At 37.6% G+C, this 26,076-nt stretch overlaps 1 protein-coding gene across 1 annotated transcript in view; it reads left to right on the forward strand.

Moving 5' to 3' along the window:
• The window catches only part of LOC150078994 (importin-13-like), a 190,235-nt gene that overhangs the window by 56,486 nt on the left and 107,673 nt on the right, over positions 1–26,076 (forward strand). Inside the window, exon 7 of the mRNA XM_090382916.1 lies at positions 19,094–19,146. Within this exon, the coding sequence (XP_090239042.1) occupies positions 19,094–19,146 (53 nt within the window). The remainder of the gene's footprint in view (positions 1–19,093; positions 19,147–26,076) is intronic.

Raw genomic sequence — 26,076 nt, forward strand, 5'->3', positions numbered from 1 at the left:
ACTTTCCCTTAACAGCATAGGTTTGTTAAGGGAAAGTCTAGTCTTGTCTGACAAATTTGATTGGTTATTATGATGTGGTTACAAAGGAACTGAATGCAAAAAATAATTTTTATATCATATACAGTCAGTCCTTGTATAACACGTGTATACACTACACAAATTCAATCATACACAATTTATAAATAAAGGAATGATATTGTATATAACACGAACCGAATTCGCTTATGCACGATTTGCCTTTGTGTTTACAAGAAATGTCAGTCGGACCGAAATCACCCCAACTGAATGCAACATGATAGGAATGAAGAGAATATTTGAAAATGTATTTGTTTTTTTATATCAGTGAAGGGGAAACACATTTCACCATAATAATGTAAAATTCCAGCTATCGGTATTATCGCAAATGCAATTAATCGAGTTTACTACCAGTTTATAACGGATTCCACTAGCAGGAACGCACCTGGAAATTGTTTTTATTGTTTTATGGTAGTAACCCCCACAAATGTGCTTTAGTAAAATGTGAGCTAGTGAGGTAGAGTTGTCTCTGCCTTTACGGCGTTGTTTATTTAGTTGCTACACCCGCACAGCTTTGTTTATGTGTATCAAGCATGCCTCCTCATTTTGTATTTGTGCTTTATTCCCTAAAAATGAGTAAAATACTAAAAAGGTGTGAAAAGGAAACATCCTGGTGAAGACACTACAGATTCAGAGGGAAAAAGAAAAGCAATATATTGATAAACAGAGGCAGACTGGGTCAAAAATTCTTACCCAGGAAAATTTGTGGTGGCCTCAAACTAGCGTTTATGGCCAAAATCACACTGGCCTCCAACCCACCATGGTTTCCCTGGTAAGGCTTATGGCCAGTCCGTCGCTGTCAATAGAGAAAAAATATAAAAAATTGTGAAACGCTTTGAGCGAAATAAAAGACCATGTGATATTGCACGTGCTACAGGCCTAAATGAGGCAATGCCGAGAATTACAAAGATTGGAGAGAAAATAAAAACAACTTTTATAGCAGGAACAACTCAAAGTGTAATTAAAATCCGTTAGATTAAGACACAAAGAATTGGAAGAGATGGAACGGCTGTCATCTGTTTGGATAGAAAATCAAAAAACAAGTTTGCTTACTATAGAAGCAAAAGCATTAGCAATATTTTATTACGTAATAGTCATAAAAAAACACTTATGTATTTTATTACGATAATTTATTGTGTTTGGTAATGTTTTGATTACAAATGTGTGTTCAATCGTGGGTGGTCAGCACCTAACGCTATTTTTCCCATAGGGCCTGTTGTTTATATTGCACGATTTTGCATTGTACGAGGGTTTCTAGGAACACAACTATCGTGCTGTACGAGGACTGACTGTACTTGAATTTCAGGAAAGCTTTTGACACTGTTGCACATGGAAGACTACTGTACAAATTGGAGCAGTATTAGGGGTAAATTGCCACAGTGGATAAAAGGATGGTTGAGTGGGAGAAGACAGAGGGTGGTAATCAATGGGTGCTGCTCTTCGTAGACTAATGTTATTAGTGGAGTCCCATAGGGTTCAGTGTTTGGTCCACTGTTTTGTATATTTATCAATGATATTGATGAAGGTATATCAGGCTTAGTGTCAAAGTTTGCAGTGATACAAAGATTGGCAGGGTTGTTAATGTCAGTAATGGCAGTGCGCTACTGCAACAGGATCTAGAAAATTTGGGCAGATGGGCTGAGAAGTGGCAACTGAAGTTTAACCTTGACAAATGCAAAGTACTGCATATGAGTAGAAGTAACTCCAGAGAAACATACCAACTGTGTGGTACGACACTTAAGGTGGTAGAAAATGCAAAAGACCTGGGAGTAATTGTGCAGTCAGATATGAAGTTTTCTGAGCAATGCAGACAGGCTGCCAGGTCAGGTCATTGGGTTTTGTCAATGATATATAGGAATTTTGCTAGCAGGGAAAAGGAGGTGATTGTCCCTCTATATAAGGCAATGATCAGGCCACACCATACCTTGAGTACTGCGTACAGGTGTGGAACCTGATTTTAGGAAGGGTGTAGATTTGCTTGAGCATGTACAGAGAAGGGCAACAAGATTGGTGAGAGGAATGAAGGGATCCTTTTACCAAGAGAGGCTTAAGTTCTGCAAATTGCAATGGCTGGAGACTAGGCACCTGCGTGGTGATCTGATTGAGATATGTAAAGCCTTGAATGGGTTGAGCACACTGAATTCTGATGGGATTCTTCCACTTGTTCAAATTGCAAACCTAAGGGGGCATAAATTCAAATTAAGGAAAGACAGATGTAGAATAAGTGTGCGGAAATTTGCCTTTAGCCAGCAGGTGGTTAATTGCTGGAACAAACTTCCATCTGTCGTTGTGGAAGTTGATAGGTTAAATAAATTTAAGGAGGAACTGGACAAACATTTAGAGGGAATGATTGTGCGAATTTTTTTTTTTTTTTGGCTCATGCAGCATAAGCTCATACACTTGCTTTCTTGCATCGCATGCCACTACTACTACTACATCACAGAGATGCAGTTAGAGAAAGACCAATCTCTTCCCTTTGCTGTAGTGTGCCTCCAGATATGATTTCAAAGGTGGCAGTGCTGCCATTCTCTTCAACTCTAAACACTTCTCCTTTGTTTACTAATCTGATTGTAGCACATAACAGTTTTATGTTGTATTTGTTACTCTAAAATGCTGTGATTCTGTTATTGGACATTGCTTCCAAATTAATGTTCTACCTGTCCCGAATTAACAGGTAATGAACAAGCTGATCGACTGGCTCATTAACCATCTCCGCATTGAGCCTAATATCATTTATGGGTACTTATTCTTCCGCCGGCACATGATCTCCTCAGTGGAAAACTGAAAGCCTCTTCAAGACTTTGGACATTAACTAATATCCAATAAGTTGACTGTACTTGACCACTGTCAAAAATTTTCGGACCACAAATTGCACCAAGTAGCCTTTCAACTTGGTGCAATTTGTGGTCTAAATTGCACCAAGTGAAATGCAGCTGACTGCATTTCACTTCTTTTACAAGTGTTGTTCAGGAATGTACCAAAGAATAGTTTTAGTTTGATCATGACTCCATCATAATCTGTTTCAACGTGTTGACTAATTTCAATAAGCTCATTCAAAGAATAGTAAAAACCATAACAGGACCTAAATATCTGAACCATACATGCTGTCTGCAAGCAGCTTCAGGTATTCTGCAAGACTGTCTTCAGTGTTATGAACCACTGAGCTTATCAATAAAACTCCTGATAAACAGATCCAGATAATCTAACTACTCTGCCTCCAAGACATCATCACTGCACATTTCAAAGTCAGATGGACTCCATAACTGAACATTAGTTTCTATACCCAGCAACTCCTTCACACTAAATGAAAATAATCAGGTAACTTGCAAGATAGAATTACATTTTCACACCCCACAGACATCTTCAATAGGGAAAAGCTGCAGCCATCAAGGAACATCTAGAAGCAGCCCTCAAGAAATGCAAACCTATCTATAATTCCCATGCACCAGCAGCATTCCTAAGGATTGATTTTGACCAGTGGATGGACTACATAGCTAGATTCTGTAACCATCAAAGACCCTCAGCCAGCTACAACTTCAATAGAATGGGCATCTGACGGGCCCACTAGTCACCCTGAGATTAACCAAGCTGCACCTTTATCACTGCAGCTAATGCCTTATCTCTGACTACTACAATGAGGACATCATTATCATCATCATCATATAGACACATAAAGCATCCTCAGAGCCTCAGGCTCATTGACACTAAAATCTCATATTAAAAATTTAAAACCTCTTAGCCTCTGCTACTTCCTGAACCAGTCATGAGGCAGGTTTCTTTGGTTAAGGTTGTTGTGGCCCCTAAGCTGTAACTTTTGTGAGGCTCCACTCTACTGAGTAAATTTTAGGATTAATAGCATTTCATGCTCATCAAAGTGTGCATATAAAATCCTATGTACATAGTAATACATATGTTTTTATTAATTGTTAAAAAAAATAAATATTTTTGACATTGGTAATAATAACAATAATATCAATTAAATTAATAATATAATAAAACAAAACACATGTAAAAAAATAAAATGAAATGTGGTTTTTTTGCTTGTAACAGATAAATAAAATAATTTATTTAATGATTAGTAAATAATTTTATTAATAACAAAATTATTAATTCAAATTATTTAAAATATTCGTTTCTGTGATATCATTATGATGAAATCTGAAACAATATCTTCAAATGATAATAAGCTTCTAAGCTTGTCACTTTCCATATATATAAGATGCTCAAAGAAGAGAGTTTGTTTTTAAGCATGGTTGTACGACATTCATTTTTTACCCTCTTAAGCCTGCTAAATGATCTTTCTCCAGAACAATTAGTTATCTTCAAACTAAAAAAAATTCAAAATATAGTTTCAACATTTGGAAAAACTGATTGTATTTTGTCTTGAATTATTATATTGTATAAATTTTGATATTTAAACTCATTTGTTTGAGAATAATTTTTCTTTATATACAAATGAAAATGCTTTATATCTTTGTATAAGTTATCATCTTATTGAGTTCAAGAGTAGCCTGTGCAGACGTACATTTTTGCCGCTCCTGGAACAGAGAAGTTTTTTCTGATTTATTTTCTGTTTATTAGCTTAAATTGGCATATTAACCTATTTTCTAGAGAAGCTTTATATTCCTATTTACGATACTTAGATTAAAGTAACTTAGATAGAGATTGTGTAGGTATTACTTAGTATCGGAAAGGGTATCAAATCCACGTGTTTACCATTCGTAAATAGCCGCCATTGTTACACGAAACATAATATCTCGAAATAGATAGCATAAGCTTAATATAGTATAGTATAGTATAGTACTTAATATTGTCAATTAATCAGATAATTAATCTTGTTGAACTTCATTGTCAATTAAATTGTACCTTTCACTATGCATATAACGACTTGGGTTAAGTAACATAAATAATTAGTAAAAAATAAATAATTAATACTTAACTTGATACGGAAGTTATATAAAGGGATTTCGTAGATAACACTCGATACTGAAACATAAATATAGCGTTATAACTGTGTTGGGATATAAGTTTAGGGTTTTAATTTTGTACTGAAATCGAAATTTTATTGAAATTAAATTGAAATCATGACTCTGACCAGAGCAGCAAAGCAAAAGGCTCAAGCTAATGGGAGTACTGTGGCTCAGGGGAGAACTGAGGGGGGGGGCAGTTGCCCTCTGAATCACAGCCTATTAAAATGCACTACTTGCTTGATGTTTGTGGAGCAGTCAGGTACGGGACATGACACTGCCATGGGGGATGTCTTTGTCTGTGCGCGATGCAAGGAGTGTAAGGAAATCAGGCGACAACTCAGCATTGTTATGGGCCTATATGAGAGCTTGAAGGACAGGGTGGATGCCCTCGAAGGATTAAAAGTGAGGAGCCCATCAAACTCTCAGCTGCCCACACCAATGTCAGAGCTTACACTTGGTCATCACACAACACAGCGGCAGCCCCCAAGGCAGAATGCGCTGGTCCCAAAGGAACTAGTAGTTGTTGGTGACTCTATTGTCAGGGAAATGGGAAACTTGCTTTGTAAAAAGAATAGGTGGAACAGGACCAGGGTATGTCTGCCAGGGGCAAAGGTTGATGACGTTGTAGAGCGGATATCATCTTTTAAGGGCACAAAAGGTGGTATAGTTGTACACATTGGCACTAATGATATTACGAGTAGGAGACCGGTGGAATTACTTAACAAGTACAGGTCACTGTTGAAAAAAAGCCTTTGAAAATGTCTGCAATTCTGCCCAGACAGGATAGGAGGGAGTATATGATGAAAGCCCTGTCGATCAATTCGGCCCTGGAAAGATTGTGCAAGGCTCAAGGGGTAGAATTTTTTTTCAGCCTGGTCTGTACTTGTTAACAGGAGAGACTGCTTCTACAGGGATGGGATACGCTTAAATAGAAAGGGTGCAAGAATGTTTGCTGATGCTATCGAGGCAGTGTTAGGTGGGTCGGAAAACTGCTAGATTGGGGGGATACAAGGACTAATAGATTAACAGTAGCCACTGGCAGAGGTGAAAGTGATTCTTGCACTGCTTCTATTGGAATGAGCCGCAGCCTGGAAAATAAGATGCAGGATATTTCAGAGATTGCTGGAAATCATTGGGGTACAAATAAACACTTAAGTTGTGTTAGGGTAGCTAAGAAAAAGAACAGGTGCATGTATACTTGCGTGTACACCAATGCAATACCTCAAATTCATCAAATAGATTTGATGAATTTGAGGTATTGCTCAAAACATCAAAGGCAGATATTGTGGGGATTTCAGAAACGTGGTGTCACACAGATATAAGGAATGCAGAACTGGAATTTGGGGAGTTTTGGAATTTCTGTACAATGTCTACAGAAAGGATAGACAGGATAGGAAGGTAGGGGGGGTTGTACTATTAGTTAAGAAACACATAAAATCCAAGGAAATGAAGCCAGTCGACATTGCTGGACAGTGCAGTGTCGAGTCAGTTTGGTGTGACATAAGCACTGGGAGATCAAAATTGAGAGTAGGAGTGTGCTATAGGCCTAATGACTCTGATGAGTATAATAAGAAATTGTACGGCTAAATATTGGGCCAGGAAATCAGAGAGTCTTATAATGGGGGATTTTAATTTCCCAGATATTGACTGGAATTTGGGGGCTGGTCACTCACACACTAGCAAGGCTTTTGTGGATTTATTGGATGATTGTTTTCTACATCAGCATGTTCAGGAGGCAACTAGAGGGAGTAATACTCTTGATTTGATTATCAGTAGTGATTCTTCATGCATTAAGAATCTGCAGTTAAATGAACCACTAGGTGGCAGTGATTACAGTGTGCTGAAGTGGGATTTACACAAAGAGATAACCACCATTAGGGGTAAAGGGAAGGGTTATTGCTTTCGTAAAGGCGACTACAATGGACTGAGACAGTATTTAAATTCTATACAGTGGGACCAACTGATGATGTTACCAACAGCAAATTCAAAATGGGAAGCATTCAAAGAACTTATCTTGGAAGCTACTAGGCTTTACATACCAACTAAGAAATATTGTTCAAGGTTTAGGCCTAAGTGGATGTCAGATGAACTAATGAGACATATGGCAGAGAAGAAAAATGAATGGGATACATACAAATTACCACGTGACACAGAAGCCTCTGATTGTTGTTGTTGTTGTTGTTGTTGTTGTTGTTTGGTTTTTAGGAGCATTAGCAACTAAGGCCATATTGCTCCGGGATATGCGGTGGTCATTCCCTGAATGACCTTTCCGCATCCTCCGTATTTGGTGGTGATGGGCTCGAACCCCGGTCTAATCAAGAAGCGTATGCTACGCACTGCTGCTCCTTCCCACCTGGCTACGGAGGCGCCTAAGCCTATGATAGATACAAGTTGATCTGTAACCAAGTTACAAAGGAGGTTAGGCAGGCGAAGGCAGATTACGAGAAATCTTTGGCAAGGGATGCAAAGAAAAACAGCAAGGAGTTCTTTACTTATGTAAATTCTAGAAGGAAGGGGATGAATCAGATTGGTCCACTTGATATCGATGGGTCAACTGTTGATAATCCTGCTCAGGTAGCTAACAAACTGAATGAATATTTTGCATCGACATTCACACATGAGGAGTTATTCAGCGAGGGGAATGCCAGAGGTGTATTCAACTCTGGCAGTAAGCTAGAGAATCTTATAATAACTGAGAGTAAAGTGGAGGAGAAATTATTGAAGATAAATACAAGAAAGGCACCTGGGGTTGATGGGATCTATCCAGTTATATTAAAGGAGGCAGCAAAGGGGGATACAAGTAAGCAAACCCTTACCCATAATTATGAGAGCTTCCTTGGACTCAGAGGAAGTACCCATGGACTGGAGATGTGCAAATGTGACCCCAATTCACAAAGGAGGATCAAAGGGCGACACAAGTAATTATAGACCTGTTAGTTTAACTTCTGTTCCTGGAAAATTAATGGAGGCACTGGTTAAAGAAGCAGTGCAGGATCATCTAGACAAGACTTCAGTTATAGCTCAGACACAGCATGGTTTTGTTAAGGGGAAGTCTTGCCTGACCAATTTTATTGGATACTATGATGCAGTCACAAAAGAACTGGATGCAGGGAATAACTGTGATATTATATACTTGCATCTTAGAAAGGCTTTTGATACTGTTGCACATGGAAGACTGCTACACAAATTGGAGCAGTGTGACATTGGAGGCAAATTGCTGCTATGGATAAAGGGGTGGTTGAGGGGGAGAAGACAGAGAGTGGTAATCAATGGACACTGCTCATCGTGGACTAATGTTATTAGTGGAGTCCTTCAGGGTTCAGTATTGGGTCCATTATTGTTTTCTGTATTTATAAATGATATTGATGATGGTATATCAAGCTTAATGTCCAAGTTTGCAGACGATATGAAGGTTGGCAGGGTTGTCAAAGACACTACTGACACTATGCTACTGCAACAGGATCTGGAAAGGTTGAGCAGATGGGCTGAGAGGTGGCAAATGAAGTTTAAGTACTACATATGGGAAACAGCAAACGGAGAGCAACATATCAACTCTTTGGTACTACACTGACAGTGGTAGAGAATGAAAGGGACCTGGGGGTGGTTGTGCAGGCAGATATGAAGTTTTCTGAGCAGTGCAGACGGGCTTCAAGAGTAGCTCATGGTGTATTGTCAATGATATGTAGGAATTTTTCTAGCAGGGATAAGGAGGTGATTATTACCTTGTATAAGGCAATGGTCAGGCCACACCTAGAGTACTGTATACAGGTCTGGAGGCCTCAGTTCAAGAAGAATATAGAGATGCTGGAACGAGTACAGAGAAGGGCAACAATATTAATGAATGGAACAAAGGGGTGCTCTTACGAAGAAAGGCTTAAGTTTTGCAAATTACAGTGTCTGGGGACTAGACACCAGCGAGGTGATCTGATAGAGGTGTATAAAGCCTTGAATGGTTTGAGCATGCTCAATGCTGATGGAATTCTTCCTCTTGCTCAGAATAATCACCTGAGAGGGCATAAATTCAAATTGAGAAAAGACAGATGTAGGATAGACGTGAGGAAATTTGCCTTTAGCCAGCGGGTGGTTGGTTGGTTGGTGGAATAGACTTCCATCCCTTGTGGTGGAGGTTGATAGCCTAAATAAGTTTAAGGCTCAGCTGGACAGGTATTTTGAACGAACAGAGGGGTGAAGTGGAAGTGGGTTTTTTTTTTTTTTTTTTTTGGCTGATGCTGCATAAACTTGCTTTCTTGCATCAAATGCCTCTACTAATGCTAATCTCTGTCTTTGTGGTAATTATTTAATAAAATTTTTACATTTTCTCTGCACTCTTCATCTCTCTGGTCTAAATTTAATAAAAATGAAGATTTTTGAGAAATATTGTTATATACTTCAGCTCTTCTTTGTAAATTACTTCCTAAACGATCCACGAAAGAAATGAAAGATTTTCTCTCTTGCAGGAAGATCTTTAATATCAGATGCATTTCCATCATTAATCTGTGTTTTTCTAGATCTTTTTTCTTTTCTTTACACTCTCTTAATCATAATCTATGTTATCTGGCAATTTTTATTTTGCATTTTGTTCAAATTCATTGAACTATTAATGGTTTCTTTTATGAAACTGATAAATATGCATACAGTTTTGAACATGTACTTAATGATGTTTGAGGGTCTTGTAATATTTTGCTGGTTTTGTGAAACTGTTCCAATATATAATTCCATAATACATGCATAAACAAATTCAAGTTCAATTTTTTCATGGATAATAGAGGCTTCTGTTTTGGTTTCACTATTTTCATATTCATCATTCTGAAATTTAATTAAAGCATTGATAATTGAATCATAATTATTCATAATTGCTCTTCACTTTAATATGTGCTTCCCATCTAGTGTCAGAAAGACATTTTGGAACTTCAGATTTTGATCGCAAACCCAGTTTTAAAATAGACCATCGTTTTGTTGAAGCAGAGAAAAATGTATAGGTTTTTTCCAAAATTGCAAAGAAATTACTGCACGCAACAATCAACTACAGCACAGCTGACCGAATTTAACGAATGTCTGGCACAGGGAATATATATGGCATGTTTTTTTTTTTTTTTTTTTTCTAAAAATTTTTGCTGCATACCCTTATATTTTCAGGACATGTTGGCTGCATTATCATAGGACTGTCCTCTACGCATTGCTAAAATCAGTGTTACATTCATTTATAATATAATCAAATATCAAATTGGCTAAATTTTCTCCAGAATGGTTTTCTAGTCGAATGTTAAAAATCGGTCAACGGGATGATTGTGAAGACATATCTTACAATAACAGTTAATTGATCAATATGTGACAGATCGGGCATAGAATCGGTAGACAAACTAAGATAAGCAGCTTCTTTTAAATCTTCAAATATAGATTTTCTTGCTTTTTTAGCAATTAAATTAATAATTTTGTAGCATGTTGTTTTAGATAAATACACTGGCTTTTCAGACCCAGAATTCCCATAATGTCCAATATGATCAGCAAGAAAAGGATCAAATTGAACAATTAGTTCTAATAATCCAAGAAAAATTTCCATTTCCAGGTGAATTAAATTTTTCATCATCACATGTGTTGAAGCACCTGCCTCCAATATTTTTTATTCTTTTATAATTAGTTTATCTAATTTTGAATCTAAAGTGGATCCACCTTTTCTTGATAAATATGTGAGCAAAGCTGCTCTATGATCGGTTGAACTCTCATGTTTAATTAAAACAAGGTTTTGCCAGTCCTTAAAGCCAACATTGGCTGAAGTGCAACATGAATTTGTAAAAAAGCCTGCATACAAAACAGTAGACACATGCAGTTGATAGAGAATATACTAGCCACTCTCAACTGTACTTTTCACCATTCATTTTTGTGGAGTGAACGAGTTCTTGGTAGCAATACCTTATTTGATTTTTAAATATCTATTTTGATTTTTCAAATGATTCCTTCCATTGTTGACAGTCAACAGTTCCCTTCTAAACCCAAAATGAGATATCATCCTTAGTTAAAGCACTCCATAGACCCACGTCGTTGTATGCATTTTGTATAGATGTTAGCATTAGCAGGGACACATGATGCAAGAAAGCAAGCTTATATAGCATCAGCTACATAAAAAAAAAAACACCCCCTTCTTATTTCACCCATCCACTCGCTTCAAATGTTTGTCTAGTTCTGCCTTGAATCTGTTTAAGCTATCAGCTTCTACAATGACAGATGGAAGTTTGTTCCAGCAATCAACCACCCGCTGGCTAAAGGCAAAATTCCACACATCTATCCTACAACTGTCTTTCCTCAATTTGAATTTATGCCCTCTCAGGCGATTATTCTGAGCAACAGGAAGAATCCCATCTGCATTAAACATGCTCAAACCATTCAAAGCTTTATACACTTCAGTCAGATCACCTCACAACGTTTGATGTTTTGTTGATTCTTTTCTGTATCGTAGTATGTTGATTCTTTTCTGTGTCTGAAATATTAGGATCACATGTAGTTGCATTAAAAATATCTATAGGAATAGTTTCTGTTTTATAGTCTCCAATATCAGGATTAGATGTAATTGCACTCGAAATATCTATAGGAATAGTTGGTATTGATACATCAGGTCAATCTTCAATAGATGGGCCGACCGGGCTAGCCAGGTGGGTAAGGTGCCTGCCTGGCAACCCAAAGGTCGCGGGTTCGAATCCCGCCTCGGGCTTGGATCAAAGTACTGCAAAGACGTTGGGAGGTGCACTATGGTCACAGAAGCTGATGCGCCAACAACTACCAAAAAAAAATTCAATAGATGATTCTTTGTTTATTTGTGTTACTTTAAAATAGGTGTCAATTTTGGGTAAACTAGATAAATGAGCCTGTAAGCAAAATTTATTTATGATAAGTAAAAAAAAAATTTTTTTTTAATTTTAGTAAACAATAATTATTGCTTTTATTACACTATAAATTTTGTTATTCACTATTGCTTTTATTATAATATTGCAAATGACATTATGCAAGTTAATTATTTATTTAGATTATTAAATTGATTATTTTATTATTGCTGATCGATTATTTTTATCTATAAATTATGTTACATAAAATATTAGCTTATGGTGCAAGAAAGCAAACTTATACAATATCAGCCAAAAAAAAAAAAAAAACTTTCCATTTTGCTCCAAATGTTTGTCTAGTTCTGTCTTGAATTTATTTAAGCTGTCATCTTCTACATCGACAGATGGAAGCAATCAACCACCCGCTGGCTAAAGGCAAATTTTCACACATCTATACTATAATTGACTTTCCTCAATTTGAATTTATGTCCCCTCGGGTGATTAATCTGGGCAAGAGGAAGAATCCCATCAGCATTGAGCTTGCTCAAACCATTCAAGGCTTTATACACCTCTATCAGATCACCTCGCCGGTACCTAGTCTCCAGACACTGTAATCTGCAAAACTTAGTCATTCTTTGTAAGAGCAACACTTTGTTCCATTCACTAATCTTGTTGCCCTTCTCTGTACTCGTTCCAATAGCTCTATATTCTGTTGGAACATACACTGTAATTTGCAAAATTTAAGCCTTTCTTCATGAGAGCAACCCCCTTGTTCCATTTACTGATCTTGTTGCCTTCTCTGTACTTGTACCAGCAGCTCTTCATCATTCCTAAAATGAGACCTACAGACCTGTATACAGTACTCAAGGTTTGTCTGGACCATTGCTTTATACAAGGGAATAATCACCTCCTTATCCCTGCTAGAAAATTTCCTGTATATCATTGACAAGACACCATGAGCTACTCTTGCAGACCATCTGCACTGCTTAAAAAACTTCATCATAGTTGCCACCTCTCAGCCCATCTCAACTTTTCTTTATATTTTTTTTTTTTTTTTTTTATGTAAACCCGAAACACGAGGTATTAGAACCTATGGTACTTAGTACCATGCTTGGGTTGAAGGTTGAGAAGACGAAAGAAGATATTTGTTGACATTGGACTTGAACTTCTGTAGACTGTAATTTTCAGGAAATACGTATTAAGGAAGATGAAAAGTTGGTTCTGTGAGTTTGAAGCTGGACAGTAAATCGATATTGGCTGGTGGCGGGACGGGTTTGGACCGTTTTGTGAAAGAGAGAGAGAGCGGGAATTATAGAAGCCAATTCAGAAGAACAGTGCCCATGGAAGTATCTGTAGAAGAGGCATGCAGCAGAAACAGTACGTCTATGAGAGAGCGAGTGGAGAGATTCTGTTAGAGATGAATCATTAATTAACCTAACTGCCCTCTTCTGAATGGAATCAAGAAGCCTAAGAGAGGTTTTGGGGGCACCACCCCCAGATGTGGGAACAATATTCCATGGCAGGGCGGATTTGCGATTTATACAGAGTGAGCAGCTGTTTGGAAGAAAAGTAACGCCGAGAGTGAAAGAGAAAACCAAGTTTTTTTAGATGTGGAAGAAGCAATATTTGTAATGTGCTTTTGCCAAGAGAGTTTACAAGTCAGGGTAATCCCCAAAAGAGATATATCATTTTTCCTAGAAATCGGAATGTCACTAAAGATAAGCATAGGAGCAGAAGAATCCTTTTTGCAAGATATAAGACAAGACTGAGTTTTAGAAGGGTTGAAATCAACTAAGTTGTCTTTGCCCCACTGGAGAATTACCTGAAGATCGGCATTTAAGGAATCGGTAGCAGATTTTCGAGAAATTGAAGCTGATTGAGCAGCACAAGGTTTCTCAAAATGGAAAGTGGAATGCAATGTGCTATCATCGGCAAAACTATGGATAGGATTTCCAGTCAATGGAAGAAGGTCATTAATATACAAGAGGAAAGAGTGGGGGAAAGAACTGAACCTTGGGGGACACCGGCATTAGTGGAGAAGTTAAAAGACAGAGAGCCATCTACCATCACCCTCAGTAAGCGATCACAGAGAAAACTGGATAACCAATTACTAAAAACAGTTGGCAAACCATAAGATGGAAGCTTGTTTAGAAGACCTTTATGCCAAACACGATCGAAAGCCTTTGAGATGTCAAGAGCAACTACTTGTGTTTCACCGAACCTTTCCGTTGAATTAGTCCATAGATGGGTAACGTAAGTCAGAATATCATCAGTGGATCGACACTGAGGGAATCCATACTGGCGATCGTTGATCAGATGGAAGGTTTCTGGGTAGTTTAAGAGTTGGTGGTTAATTGATTTTTCCATTACTTTAGAAAGAGTAGAAGTAATTGCAATGGGACGATAATTGGATGGGAGGGATTTGTCACCCTTTTTTGGGAACTGGCTGGATATGAACAAATTTCCAAGCAGAAGGAAAAACACCTTTGGAATAAGAAAGTGAAAAAAGGCGGCAAAAATAGGAGTAAGTTCAGGAGCACAGATTTTGAGAACAAGTGGAGAAATACCATCGGGACCTGGAGCTTTCTTAGCATCAAGATCCTTCTGACATCCTTTTGACGGAAGACTATAGGAGGCATTGAATGGAGCGTGTTGGGAATGGTGGCAGGTGTTTTACCAAGATCATTAATATATGAGTTGGAAGAAAAATGGGATGCTAGCAGGTCAGCTTTATCCTTGGCTGAAGTGGCAACAGAACCATCTGGTTTGAACAGAGGTGGGAGCAGAGATGGGCAAAAGTTGCGGCCAATAGCTTACTATAATTATACCCAGGATTACTAACAGTCCCACCAAGCAGAGGATTTGGTTATCACAGACCGTCCGGACTTCACCGAAATTGGGTCCACTTGACTTGACTGTCACCCGAATATCAGTTCCATAAGCGTTTTAGACTCCAAGGTAGCAAGTGCAGTTTGTCTGGCAAATCTGAGAGAATGTCTGTGACAACCTCAAGGACCATATGTTTCTAACTCATATCACAATTTAAATAAAGATAATTATTTTATTAAATAATATTGTTTAACAGTAATATGTATATTATTGTTAAACTATTCTTAAAGTCTTGCTCACTTTAACAAGATCACACATACATATTAACATAAAACACAAATCAAACTGTCTGTCTGACAAAAGATTAGCTTCCCAGTTTTGCATCACTTTCTGCTATAAGTAAGCAAACAATCTCCCATTTGACACTTGCCATTGGCACATTCGTAATTTATTGATTCCAAAAATAGGCGTGCATTATAAAAACTACCAAAGTATATTGTGAGAAATTATTTTTTATGACAAGTAAAAGCAAAAAGTCTATAATAGGAACAATAATTTTCATTTTTTTTTTTGTATACTGATGTTCATTATTTTTAAATAATTTTTTTGATTAATGTTTCTATACTGATGCAGGCGCTCCTTGTAATGTGAGGCCCTAAGCTGTACCTAAATAGCTTGTGCGTAAATCCGGCCCTGCCTGTTATGCCCTTCTCTATTAGTTATGTGATACAATATTCACGCTAAATCACCGATACAAAATCTCTACGAATATCATGTTTTAATTAAGCTAATGAAACATGGCTAGGATTGTTAAACTATTTTAACACAGTTTAATATGTTAATTAAGTCAAAAGGAAACAGCACAAAAACATCGAAAAAGTTATCTGTTCGGATATTTGCTGAGAGCCATTGGCTGCACGCCTTCCCATTTCACAGGAAGGTATGTAGGCGTGCCTTCCTGTGAAATGGAAAAAAAATACTTGAAGGAAATATAGACTTAAACAATTTCAATTAATGTGTGCCACTAAAGTAAAAAAAGTTTTAAGAATCATATGTACACTTTGACTGTTTTGGGTAAATTTATGTGGGCTGGTAGAACAATAGTAAATTTGACAAGTCTGCTTAAAGAAGAGGGTATAAGTGTAAGAAATTTAGCTGTATTGGTTAAATTTTACTTAAAAATTTACTTATATAAACTCTAGAAGGAAAGGGATGAATCAGATTGGTCCACTTGATATTGATATTTCAACTGATAGTGATCCTGCTCAGGTAGCTAACAAACTAAATGAGTATTTTGCATCTACATTCACACATGAGGAGTTATTCAGGGAGGGGAATGCCAGAGATGAATTAACCTCTGGCAGTGATCTAGATGATTTTGTAATAACTGAGAGCAAAGTGGAGGAGAAATTGTTGAAGATAAACATAAGAAAGGCACCTGGGGTGGATGGAATCTATCCAGTTTTATTAAAGGAGGCAGCAAAGGAAGTAAGCAAACTCTTAGCCATAATTACGAGAGGTACCCATGGACTGGAGATGTGCAACCCCAATTCACAAAGGTGGATCAAAGGGTGACACAAGTAATTACAGACCTGTTAGTTTAACTTCTGTTCCAGGGAAATTAATGGATGCACTGGTTAAAGAAGCACTGCAGGGATTATCTAGACAAGACTTCAGTTATAGCCCGGACACAGCATGATTACGTTAAGGAAAGTCTTGCCTGACCAACTTGATTGGATACTATGATGCAATCACAAAAGAACTGGATGCAGAGAATAACTTTGATATTATATACTTGGATCTTAGGAAGGCTTTTGATACTGTTGCACATGGAAGACTGCTGCACAAATTGGAGCAGTGTGGCATTGGAGGTAAATTGCTGCTATGGATAAAAGGCTGGTTGAATGGGAGAAGACAGAGTGTGGTAATCAATGGACACTGCTCTTCGTGTACTAATGTTATTGGTGGAGTTCCCCAGGGTTCACTGTTGGATGTTGTTTGTTTGTTTGTTTGTTTGTTAGGAGCATTAGCAATTAAGGCCATATTGCTCCGGGAATATGCGGTGGTCATTCCCTGACCTTACCGCATATGCCCGTTTTGACCTTACCGTTCGAGCCCCAGTCTAATCAAGAAGCGTGTGCTACGCACTGCTGCTCCTGCCCACCTGGCTACAGAGGCACCTCACTGTTGGATCTATTGTAGTTTTTTGTATTTATTAATGATATTGATGATGGTATATATCGTGCTTAATGTCCAAGTTTGCAGACAATGTGAAGGTTGGCAAAGTTGTTAATGACACTAATGACAGTACTTTGCTGCAACAGAATCCAGAAAAGTTGAGCAGATGGGCTGTGAGAGATAGCAACTGAAGTTTAACATTGACAAATGTAAAGTACTGCATATGGGAAGCAGTAACCCCAGAGGAACAATCAACTGTGTGGTACTACACTGACAATGGTAGAGAATGAAAAAGACCTTGGGGGTAATTGTGCAGGTCCTTGTCAATGATATACAGGAATTTTTCTGATGTTGTGACAAAGCAACTGGATGCAGTGAATAACTTTGATATCATATATTTGGATCTTAGAAAGGCTTTTCATTCTTTTGTGCATGGAAGACTGGTACACAATGTGGCCCAAGTACTCAAGATGTGGCCTGACTATTGCCTTATACAAGGGGATAGTCAGGCCACATCTTGAGTACTGTATATAGGTCTGGAGGCCTCATTTTAAGAAGGTTGTAGAACTGCTGGAATGAGTACAGAGGAGGGCAGCAAGGTTAATGAATGAACAAAGGGTTACTCTTACGAAGAAAGGCATAAGTTTTGCAAATTACAGTGTCTGGAGACTAGGCACCTGCGAGGTGATCTGATTGAGGTGTATAAAGCCTTGAATGATTTAAGCATACTCAGTGCTGATGGGATTCTTCCTCTTGCTCAGATTAATCAGCTCATGGGACATAAACTCAAATTGAGAAAAGACAGTTGTAGGATAGATGTGCGGAAGTTTGTCTTTAGCCAACAGGTGGTTGATTGCTGGAAAAAACTTCCATCTGTCGTAGAAGTTGATAGCTTAAATAAATCCAAGACGGCAGAACTAGACAAAAATTTGGAGTGGGTGGTTGGGTGAAATGAAGAGTTTTTTTTTTTTTTTTTTTGCTGATGCTATAAAGCTTGCTTTCTTGCATCATGTGCCTTTACTAATGCTAATATTTATCTAGGCTGAAGGAACAGTATACTTAAAGAAAAGGTTATAAGTGTAAGAAAGCCATATGAGTAACTTTTCAGAGTTACCAAATTCAAAAGTACAAGCAGGTGGCCCTGACTCATGTAAAAATCCAGTTTATGAACCAAGAGAAGTTTTGAAAGAAGACAAATTACTGAACTTCTCAAGAAAATCTTTTCAATCGCAAACTTTAAAATTGTGAAAATAATTCTAAATAATCCAAGCAAATTATCCAAGCTGATAATTCTAGCATGTTATTTTCTTTGTTTCTTTTAAATGTTATGCCGAAACATTTGAAAACTTGAACATAGTTCTTCAGTGCAGTACCTCATATCCACATACTGATGTTCTGTTCTGTTTTCTCATACAATACACAAATTTTTATTACAGATTTTATTAAATTTTATCTTATGTTTATTATAAAAAATGTATTTTAATTTATCTGCATAAAATAAACCAAAAAACTGTTATATTGGTGACTTTTTATGTATTTTCAAAATGCTGAGTTTACATCCTCTCTTTCTGGTGAAGCATTTGGAAATGCTCTTGACAGTAAATTCTAGATAGTAGGGCCATTATTATGAACACTATGACCAAGTATTTCTGAAGGTTAAGGCTGCTTTAGTATCTTTCTTGAAGTAGTCATAATCAGTTGATACCTAATAAACAATCAAAATAGAACTCCACAGACAGAAAATCCCAAGTAATTCAGTGTTTGAAAGCATACTGCTAAACAGTTCTCTGGCTGTAATAATTCTTTTTTTAAAATCTATGTTGTCAATGAAATTTTATTTCAAGTCCAAGGTGGGCTTAAAAACTTTTTTTTTTCCAAAAAATTCTCATGTTTTCTTCCCATTTTGGCCCAAAAATCTCCTTCTTTCCTCTACCCAATCTCTAGTTTTTCGGAAAGAAGTGGGCAGCAATGTGAAAACAAGCATGCAACCACCCCATTTTTTTTTTTTCAGCATTCCATTAACAGATCTAGTTGATATGTGTTGAATTAGAAATAGAAAATGTGGTTGGGGGGGTTGAATTTAAATATCTTTGGTTTGCAATTTTTATACAAATTAATGTTTTGGAATTTTTTATTATTATAAAATTGAAAAGTGAGATAACTCTTTAAAAGAACATACTATTAAACTTTTTTCATACAATGAACTTTATACTCTGATGGTTTTAGATCTTCGGGAACATACTGCGGTTGCTGATATTTTCTTCCAAACTCTTGCTCAAGTAAGTGTTTTACTGTTCCTTGTTACTGTTCTTGCATTAATAGGTATCTGCTTTCTCTAATGAAAATAAAATTGAACACTAATATTCTATAAATAACAATAGTGTCAGCTGTGTTTTCGGGTTTTGATTAATACATGATTTATTAGCTAGTAATCAGAATTAGCAATTCATTTGCATAGTAGCCTTTGTCTACCATAACATCCAAGACAAAGTTTTTAGAATGTTCCTTATTTAAAGTCATTCATCAAATTCTGTTTTTTTTTATTTAAATAAAATTATTAGTACAATAAAATCTCATAAATCCACAATTTTCAGAAACTAGACACTGTTTGAAAATGTTACATTTAGAAAAGGGGGAAAAAAAAAAAAAATATATCTAGTTCTGTTGTAATCACTGTAAATTATATGCTACCCTGCTAACTTTACCATAACAGCTATAATAGCAAGTAACAAAAAAACATTCTGAAATAGCAAGTTCCCCCAAAATCAAACCCCTGAATATAATGCAAAAATCATTTTGGTAGGGCTGTGGTGTGTATACTTCTCAGTTGCGATCAGCAGTTAGACCATATTGCTCACTTGAGAAAACTTTCTCGTAGCTGTTGGTTTTAGTGACTATGGAAAATTTTCCATAGGCATCACATTCTGAGCCATACCTTGCTTGCTTGCTTTATAATTTATGATATTCAGTTTTAATGATAGCATATATAAGACATTATTAGGACAATCAATAATAGATATACATTATCATTATGACATGTGATTTTTCAGTTAACTAATCAATCATATTCATATTCTAGTGAGATTTTATTAATATTGGAGAAATGTGCTGTTTCATGAAGCTATATTGAAGTTTCTAGTGAATGTAATACAATTTAGTTGCCACTACGTTTTTTTTTTTTTGCAGTTTTGCTAGCCTCAGGTATCTTGTACCAATAATATCATTACTTTGTAGAAAACGGTTTGTAGATTTGATTAGGTGTTTCTGTATGCTGAAATTCCTATATAATTTTTGACAATAGAGTGGTTTCTGACTGCCATAAAACTGGCATGGCCTTTTATGTGATCTTAATTAAAACCGTGTGATTTTTATCTCTGGGGTTATTTCAAATAGAGAGTATTTCAGAAGAATCCACAAACCATTCCTGTACTGAAGAAAGTGATTGAACTTAATTTTTTTCTGTCAGAGGAAGCATAAGATCATGTTCTTTTCAACTTCACACTCCAACTCCAATTGATAAATGTAGAGGACGCACTGAACACATTATGTCTGAGTTTCCGAACACTGCTAAATATAGTTCATAATAATTTGTTTCTAAACAATATTTTTCGTTCTTTAGATGATGGGAAAAAAAAAATCGCCCTGTATGTACCAATTTCACAGCTACTGGTGATGACTATGTAGCAGCTGTAAAGGTCTGGGAACCCAGACTGTTGTTATGAAATAGTTTGGCTTTCTTTATCAATAATTTTAATATGTTTATTTGTTGCTTGTTAAGTTTGACTTGAACACATTGTCATAGCAGCAATGCTGCTTTCAGCAGTTGTGCACTTTACTAAAAACAGTTCTCAACAATATTACATTTCACAAATTTTGATTTTAAAAAATATGACAAGGCAAAGTCCCAGTTTTTCCAGATTTGTGAGGTTCTACCGTAGTTTTGCAGACCTTGTTACTTGCGTAGTTTTGCAGACCTTGTTGAGTCTGGTAACATGTTACTTTTCAATATAGTTAATCTCTTTGAATTTGATATGCTTTTGCCACCAATGCTTCAATGCATAGATTCCAGCTGTGAAGAATGTTTCTCTTAGGCTTCCAGGAATGCATCCACTGTAGCAGTGACATTGCTGTTAATGGGAAAATGGATGCCAGTCAGGTATTTTTTAAAATTGAGAAATAAATAAAAGTCCAATGGAGCTAAGTCTTTTGAATATGGGGGGGTGGTCCAAGATTTTACAGTTGCATTCTTACGGTGCAGCCATGGCAATGACCAACTCGTGAGCAGGTGCATTGTCCTGGAGGAACAAGATGCTTAGAAAATAACTTTTCCTAGGATTTTATCTATAGCATTAGCAGTGGCATGTGATGCAAGAAATAAAGCTTTTATAGCATGAGCCAAAAAAAACCCTTCCCATTTCACCCATCCATTCATTCCAAATGCTTGTCTATTTCTGCCTTTAACTTATTTAAGTTGTCAACCTCCACTATGACAATTGGAAGTTTGTTGAAACTATCAACTACCTGCTGGCTAAAGGCAAATTTCCACACATCTATTCTACAATTGTCTTTCCTCAATTTTAATTTAAGTCTCCTTAGGTGAGTAATCTGAGCAAATGAAAGAATCCCATCAGCATTGAGCTTGCTCAGACCATTCAAGACTTTATACACCTGAATGAGATCACCTTGCCAGAGTCTAGTCTCCAGATGCTGTAATTTGCGCAACTTAAGCCTTTCTTGTTAACAGCAACCTTTGTTCCATCCACCAATCTCATTGTCCTTCTCTGTACTCGTTCCAGTAGCTCCACATCCTTCCTAAAAGGAGGGCTCCTGACCATTGCGTTATACAAGGGGGGGGGGGACAATCACCTCCTTATCCCTGCCAACAAAATTCCTGTATGTTATTGACAAGGTACCATGAGCTACTCTTGCAGCCTTTTTGCACTGCTCAGAAAACTTCATATCTGACTGCACAGTTACCTCCAAGTCCTTTTCATTCTCCACTAACCTGATTGTAGTACCACACAGTTGATACATTACTCTGGAGTTACTGCTACCAATATCCAGTACTTTACATTTTACATTTGTCAACATTAAACTTCATTTGCCACCTCTCAGCCCATCCACTCAACTTTTCCAGATCCAGTTGCAGTAGCGTACTATCATTACTGTTATTAACAACCCTGCCAACATTCATATCGTCTCCAAACTTGGACATTAACCCTGATATACAAAGGGTACTAGGAAAGTTTTGCAATACAGCTTTGTTTATTTAATTTTTTCAAAGTAATTTCCTCTACATTCAATACACCTCTCCATCCTCCGAAACCAATCTTTAAACCAGTTCTGCCAAGTTTCACTAGGGAGTAAAGCACACTTGTTGTCCCAAGCCCGTAGAAGGTCCTCATCACTGGAAAACCGCCTCCCTTTTAGCTTCATTTTCACATGCGGGAACAGTGCAAAGTCGCAGGGAGCAAGGTCTGGACTGTAGGGAGGGTGCTCAAGAAGTTTCAGTCCTGTCGTGGTCAAATATTCGGTGCAGGCTTTGGCGCGGTGAGCTGGAGCATTATCGTGATGGAGGTACCAGGTGTCCATTCTTGACTTTGGCCGCAGGTTCTTCATAGATCCAATGACTTTAGGCAGGCATTGTTCAGTATACCACTTAGCTGTGACTGTCTTCTGCGTGTCCAAAACGACACGTTCCACAATTCCACTCGATTTGAAAAATACAGCTATCATTTTCTTCTTTACAGATCGGGATTTTCTGACAATTACGGGTGTGTCGTCATCATCAAAGACCCAAACTTTGTTTTGAGCCTTGGTCGCCAGATCGTAATAGTACAGCCAAGTCTCGTCACCTGTCACGATGTTGTTCACATACCGAGATTGTCCCTTATCAAACTTTTTTAACATCTCCCGGCACCAAGTCACACATCGTGTCATCTGCTCTTCAGTCAGTTGATGCTGCACCCAGAGAGAACAAAGTTTCTTCACGTGCAAATGATCTTGCAGAATCGAACGAATTGCTGGTGCATTTAGAGCCAAAGTATCCTCTATCTGTTGGTAGGTCACTCGCCTGTTTTCGTCAAGCATTTTCCTCACAGCAATAACGTTTTCCTCCGTAACTGACGTTCGTGGCCTTCCCGGCCTCTCAGAATCCTCCAGAGTGAAATTTCCCCTTTGGAATTCTCTATACCACCTGAATATCGTTGTACGATGTGGACAATCATCATCTAGTGCAAGAGTCATTTCTTCTAAGCACTGGTCTATGGTTAAACCACGCACGAAATTATACCGCAAAACTGTCCTTATCTCATTTCGTGACCACGATGCCATCGCAAGCACTTTACACTATCACTACTAATGAATAACTGAGCCCATCGACTTGGCGCGGCGGCTACTATACACGTATGAACATGTCTCAACATGCAGCAACAAGCAGCTTCCTGTGATTCATTGTTGCGTCATATTGCAAAACTTTCCTAGTACCCTTTGTACCTTCATCATTATCATTGATAAATACTGAAAAGAACAATCATTCATCATTATCATTGATAAATACTGAAAAGAATTAATATTATTAGTGTCCATTGATTACCACTCTCTGTCTTTTCCCACTAAACCATTATCCATAGCAGCAACTTGCCCCTTAATACCATACTTCTCCAATTTGTTCAGTAGTCTTCATATGCAACAGTATCAAAAGCTTTCCTAAATTCCAAGTATATGATATCAAAATTATTTTTTGCATCCAGTTCCTTTGTGACCACAATGTAGTATCCAATCAGATTTATCAGACAAGACTTCTGAAATATAACTGCAGTCTTGTTTCGATGATCCTGCTTTGCTTCTTTAAGCAGTGACATTATTTTCCCTGGAACAGAAGTTAAACTAACAGGTCAGTAATTACTTGTGTCACCCTTTGTATATTGGTGACACATTTGGACATCGCCCGAGTCCAAGGAAGCTTTCATGATTATGGGTAATGGTTTGTTTACTTGCTTTGCTGCCTCTATTAATATAACTGGATAGATCCCATCCTCCCCAGGTGCCTTTCTTATGTTCTACTTCGACAATTTCTCCTCCACTTTGCTCTCAGTTTTTACAAAATCATTTATGTCCCTGCTACAGTTTGATAAGCTTCTGGCCTCCAGTTCCCTTCAGACATTCCTCATGGGTGAATGTAGATGCAAAGTACTCATTCAGTTTGTCAGCTACTTTAGCAGGATCATCACCAATCTGATTCATCCCCTTCCTTCTAGAGTTTATCTAAGCAAAGAAGTCTTTGCTCTTTTTCTTTGCATCCTTTGCCAAAGATTTCTCATAATCTGCCTTTGCTTGCCTAATCTCCTTTGTGACTTGGTTACAGACCAGCTTATATCTATCATAGGCTTCTGTGTCACCTGTTAATTTATATGTATCGCATGCATTTTTCTTCTCTGCCGCATGTCTATTTACTTCATCTGATGTCCATTTATGCCTAAATCTTGAACAATATTTCTTAGTTTGATGAAAAGCCTAGTAGCTTCCAATTTTAATTCTTTGAATTCTTTCCATTTAGAATTTGCTGTTCGTAACATCATCAGTTGGTCCCATTGTAGAGAAATTAAAAACTGTCTGAGACCACGGTGGTCACCTTTACAAAAGCAAAATCCCTTCCCTTTACCTCTGATGGTAGTTACATCTTTAAATAAATCCCATATCAGCACGCTGTGATCACTTCCACCAAGTGTTCCTTTATCTGCAGATTCTTAATGCATGAAGAATCACTACTGATAATCAGATCTAGAGTATTACTCATTCTCCTTCAAACAGGCCTCTGAGGTTGGGTATATTCATATTGTAGTTTTAAATGTTTTTCACCAACCTTATGTAGAAATAAAACATAACGAAAACGAAAACTGGAATCGTGATAACTATGTATTTATAATAAATTATATTTGCCTGTATTTACAATAAATTATATTTAACTTTACAACTAAAATATATGAAATATATTTATAAAATATACATTAAAATATACTAGGTTAAGAACAATAAAATACATTAAAATATACTAAATTAAAAGCGATAAAACCATAGCTTTCGAAGACTCCTGCCTTCTTCTTCAGCGGTATTTTCTTTGTTCTGCGGTGCATCTTTAAATACCAGCAGGTTCACGGTACTCATCACGTGTTTCATTCCCACGTGTTCCGTTCTCTTGTGTTATGGAATCGGAAGTGGCTCGAGAGTGGGTCATATGGAACCGTTCATCCCTTCTGAGGATAGTAGCCTCAAAGAGGGGATGGATCCGCGTTCCTCTATCTCTATTAATGTTCACTGTGGAACAGATCCGCAAACTCTCGAGCCACTTGCGGTCCCAGAACTTATGTGCCCGATCGGTGATAATAGCATCGTCCTTGGAAGATCTGGTGCTGCTTCTCCCAAAAATACTCGGCCACGGTAGGCTTACCATACTCCGCATTTCTTATTGCCTTAGTGTGCTAAGGTAGAGTATGAACGCATCACGACGGATCTTACAAAATGTGGTTACCCCCAGAGGATTGTAGAAAAATATATTAAAGGAAATCAGAGGAGAGGCAAATCTTTTACGCCAGTATCCACTGCGTACATTCTCTACTATCCGGGTCTAACCGATCATATAACTAGAATACTAAGAAATTATCAGATGCGTTGTGTGCAGCTTCCAGGGCGGAGGATACACACAATCGTGTCACAAGTAAAGGACCCCATTCAAAAAGAGAATGCAAGTGGGGTCGTATATAGTATTAGATGCCCGGATTGTGGGGAGTGTTATGTAGGGGAAACAAAACGCCATCTCAAAGATCGTCTGGGGGAGCACATTAAGGCAATAAGAAATGCAGAGTATGGTAAGTCCGCCGTGGTCGAGCATTTTTGGGAGAAGCAGCACCAGATCTCCCCAGACAATGCTATCACCACCGATCGGGCGCATAAGTTCTGGGACCGCAAGTGGCTCGAGTGTTTGCGGATCTGTTCCACAGTGAACATTAATAGAGATAGAGGAACGCGGATCCATTCCCTCTTTGAGGCTACTATCCTCAGAAGTGATGAACGGTTCCATATGACCCACTCTCGAGCCACTTCCGATTCCATAACACAAGAGAATGGAACACGTGGGAATGAAACACGTGATGAGTACCGTGAACCTGCTGGTATTTAAAGACGCACCGCAGAACAAAGAAAATACCACT

The sequence above is a fragment of the Mastigoproctus giganteus genome, chromosome 10, assembly GCF_048544385.1.
Source record: "Mastigoproctus giganteus isolate SK-2022 chromosome 10, ASM4854438v1, whole genome shotgun sequence".
NCBI lineage: Eukaryota > Metazoa > Arthropoda > Arachnida > Uropygi > Thelyphonidae > Mastigoproctus > Mastigoproctus giganteus.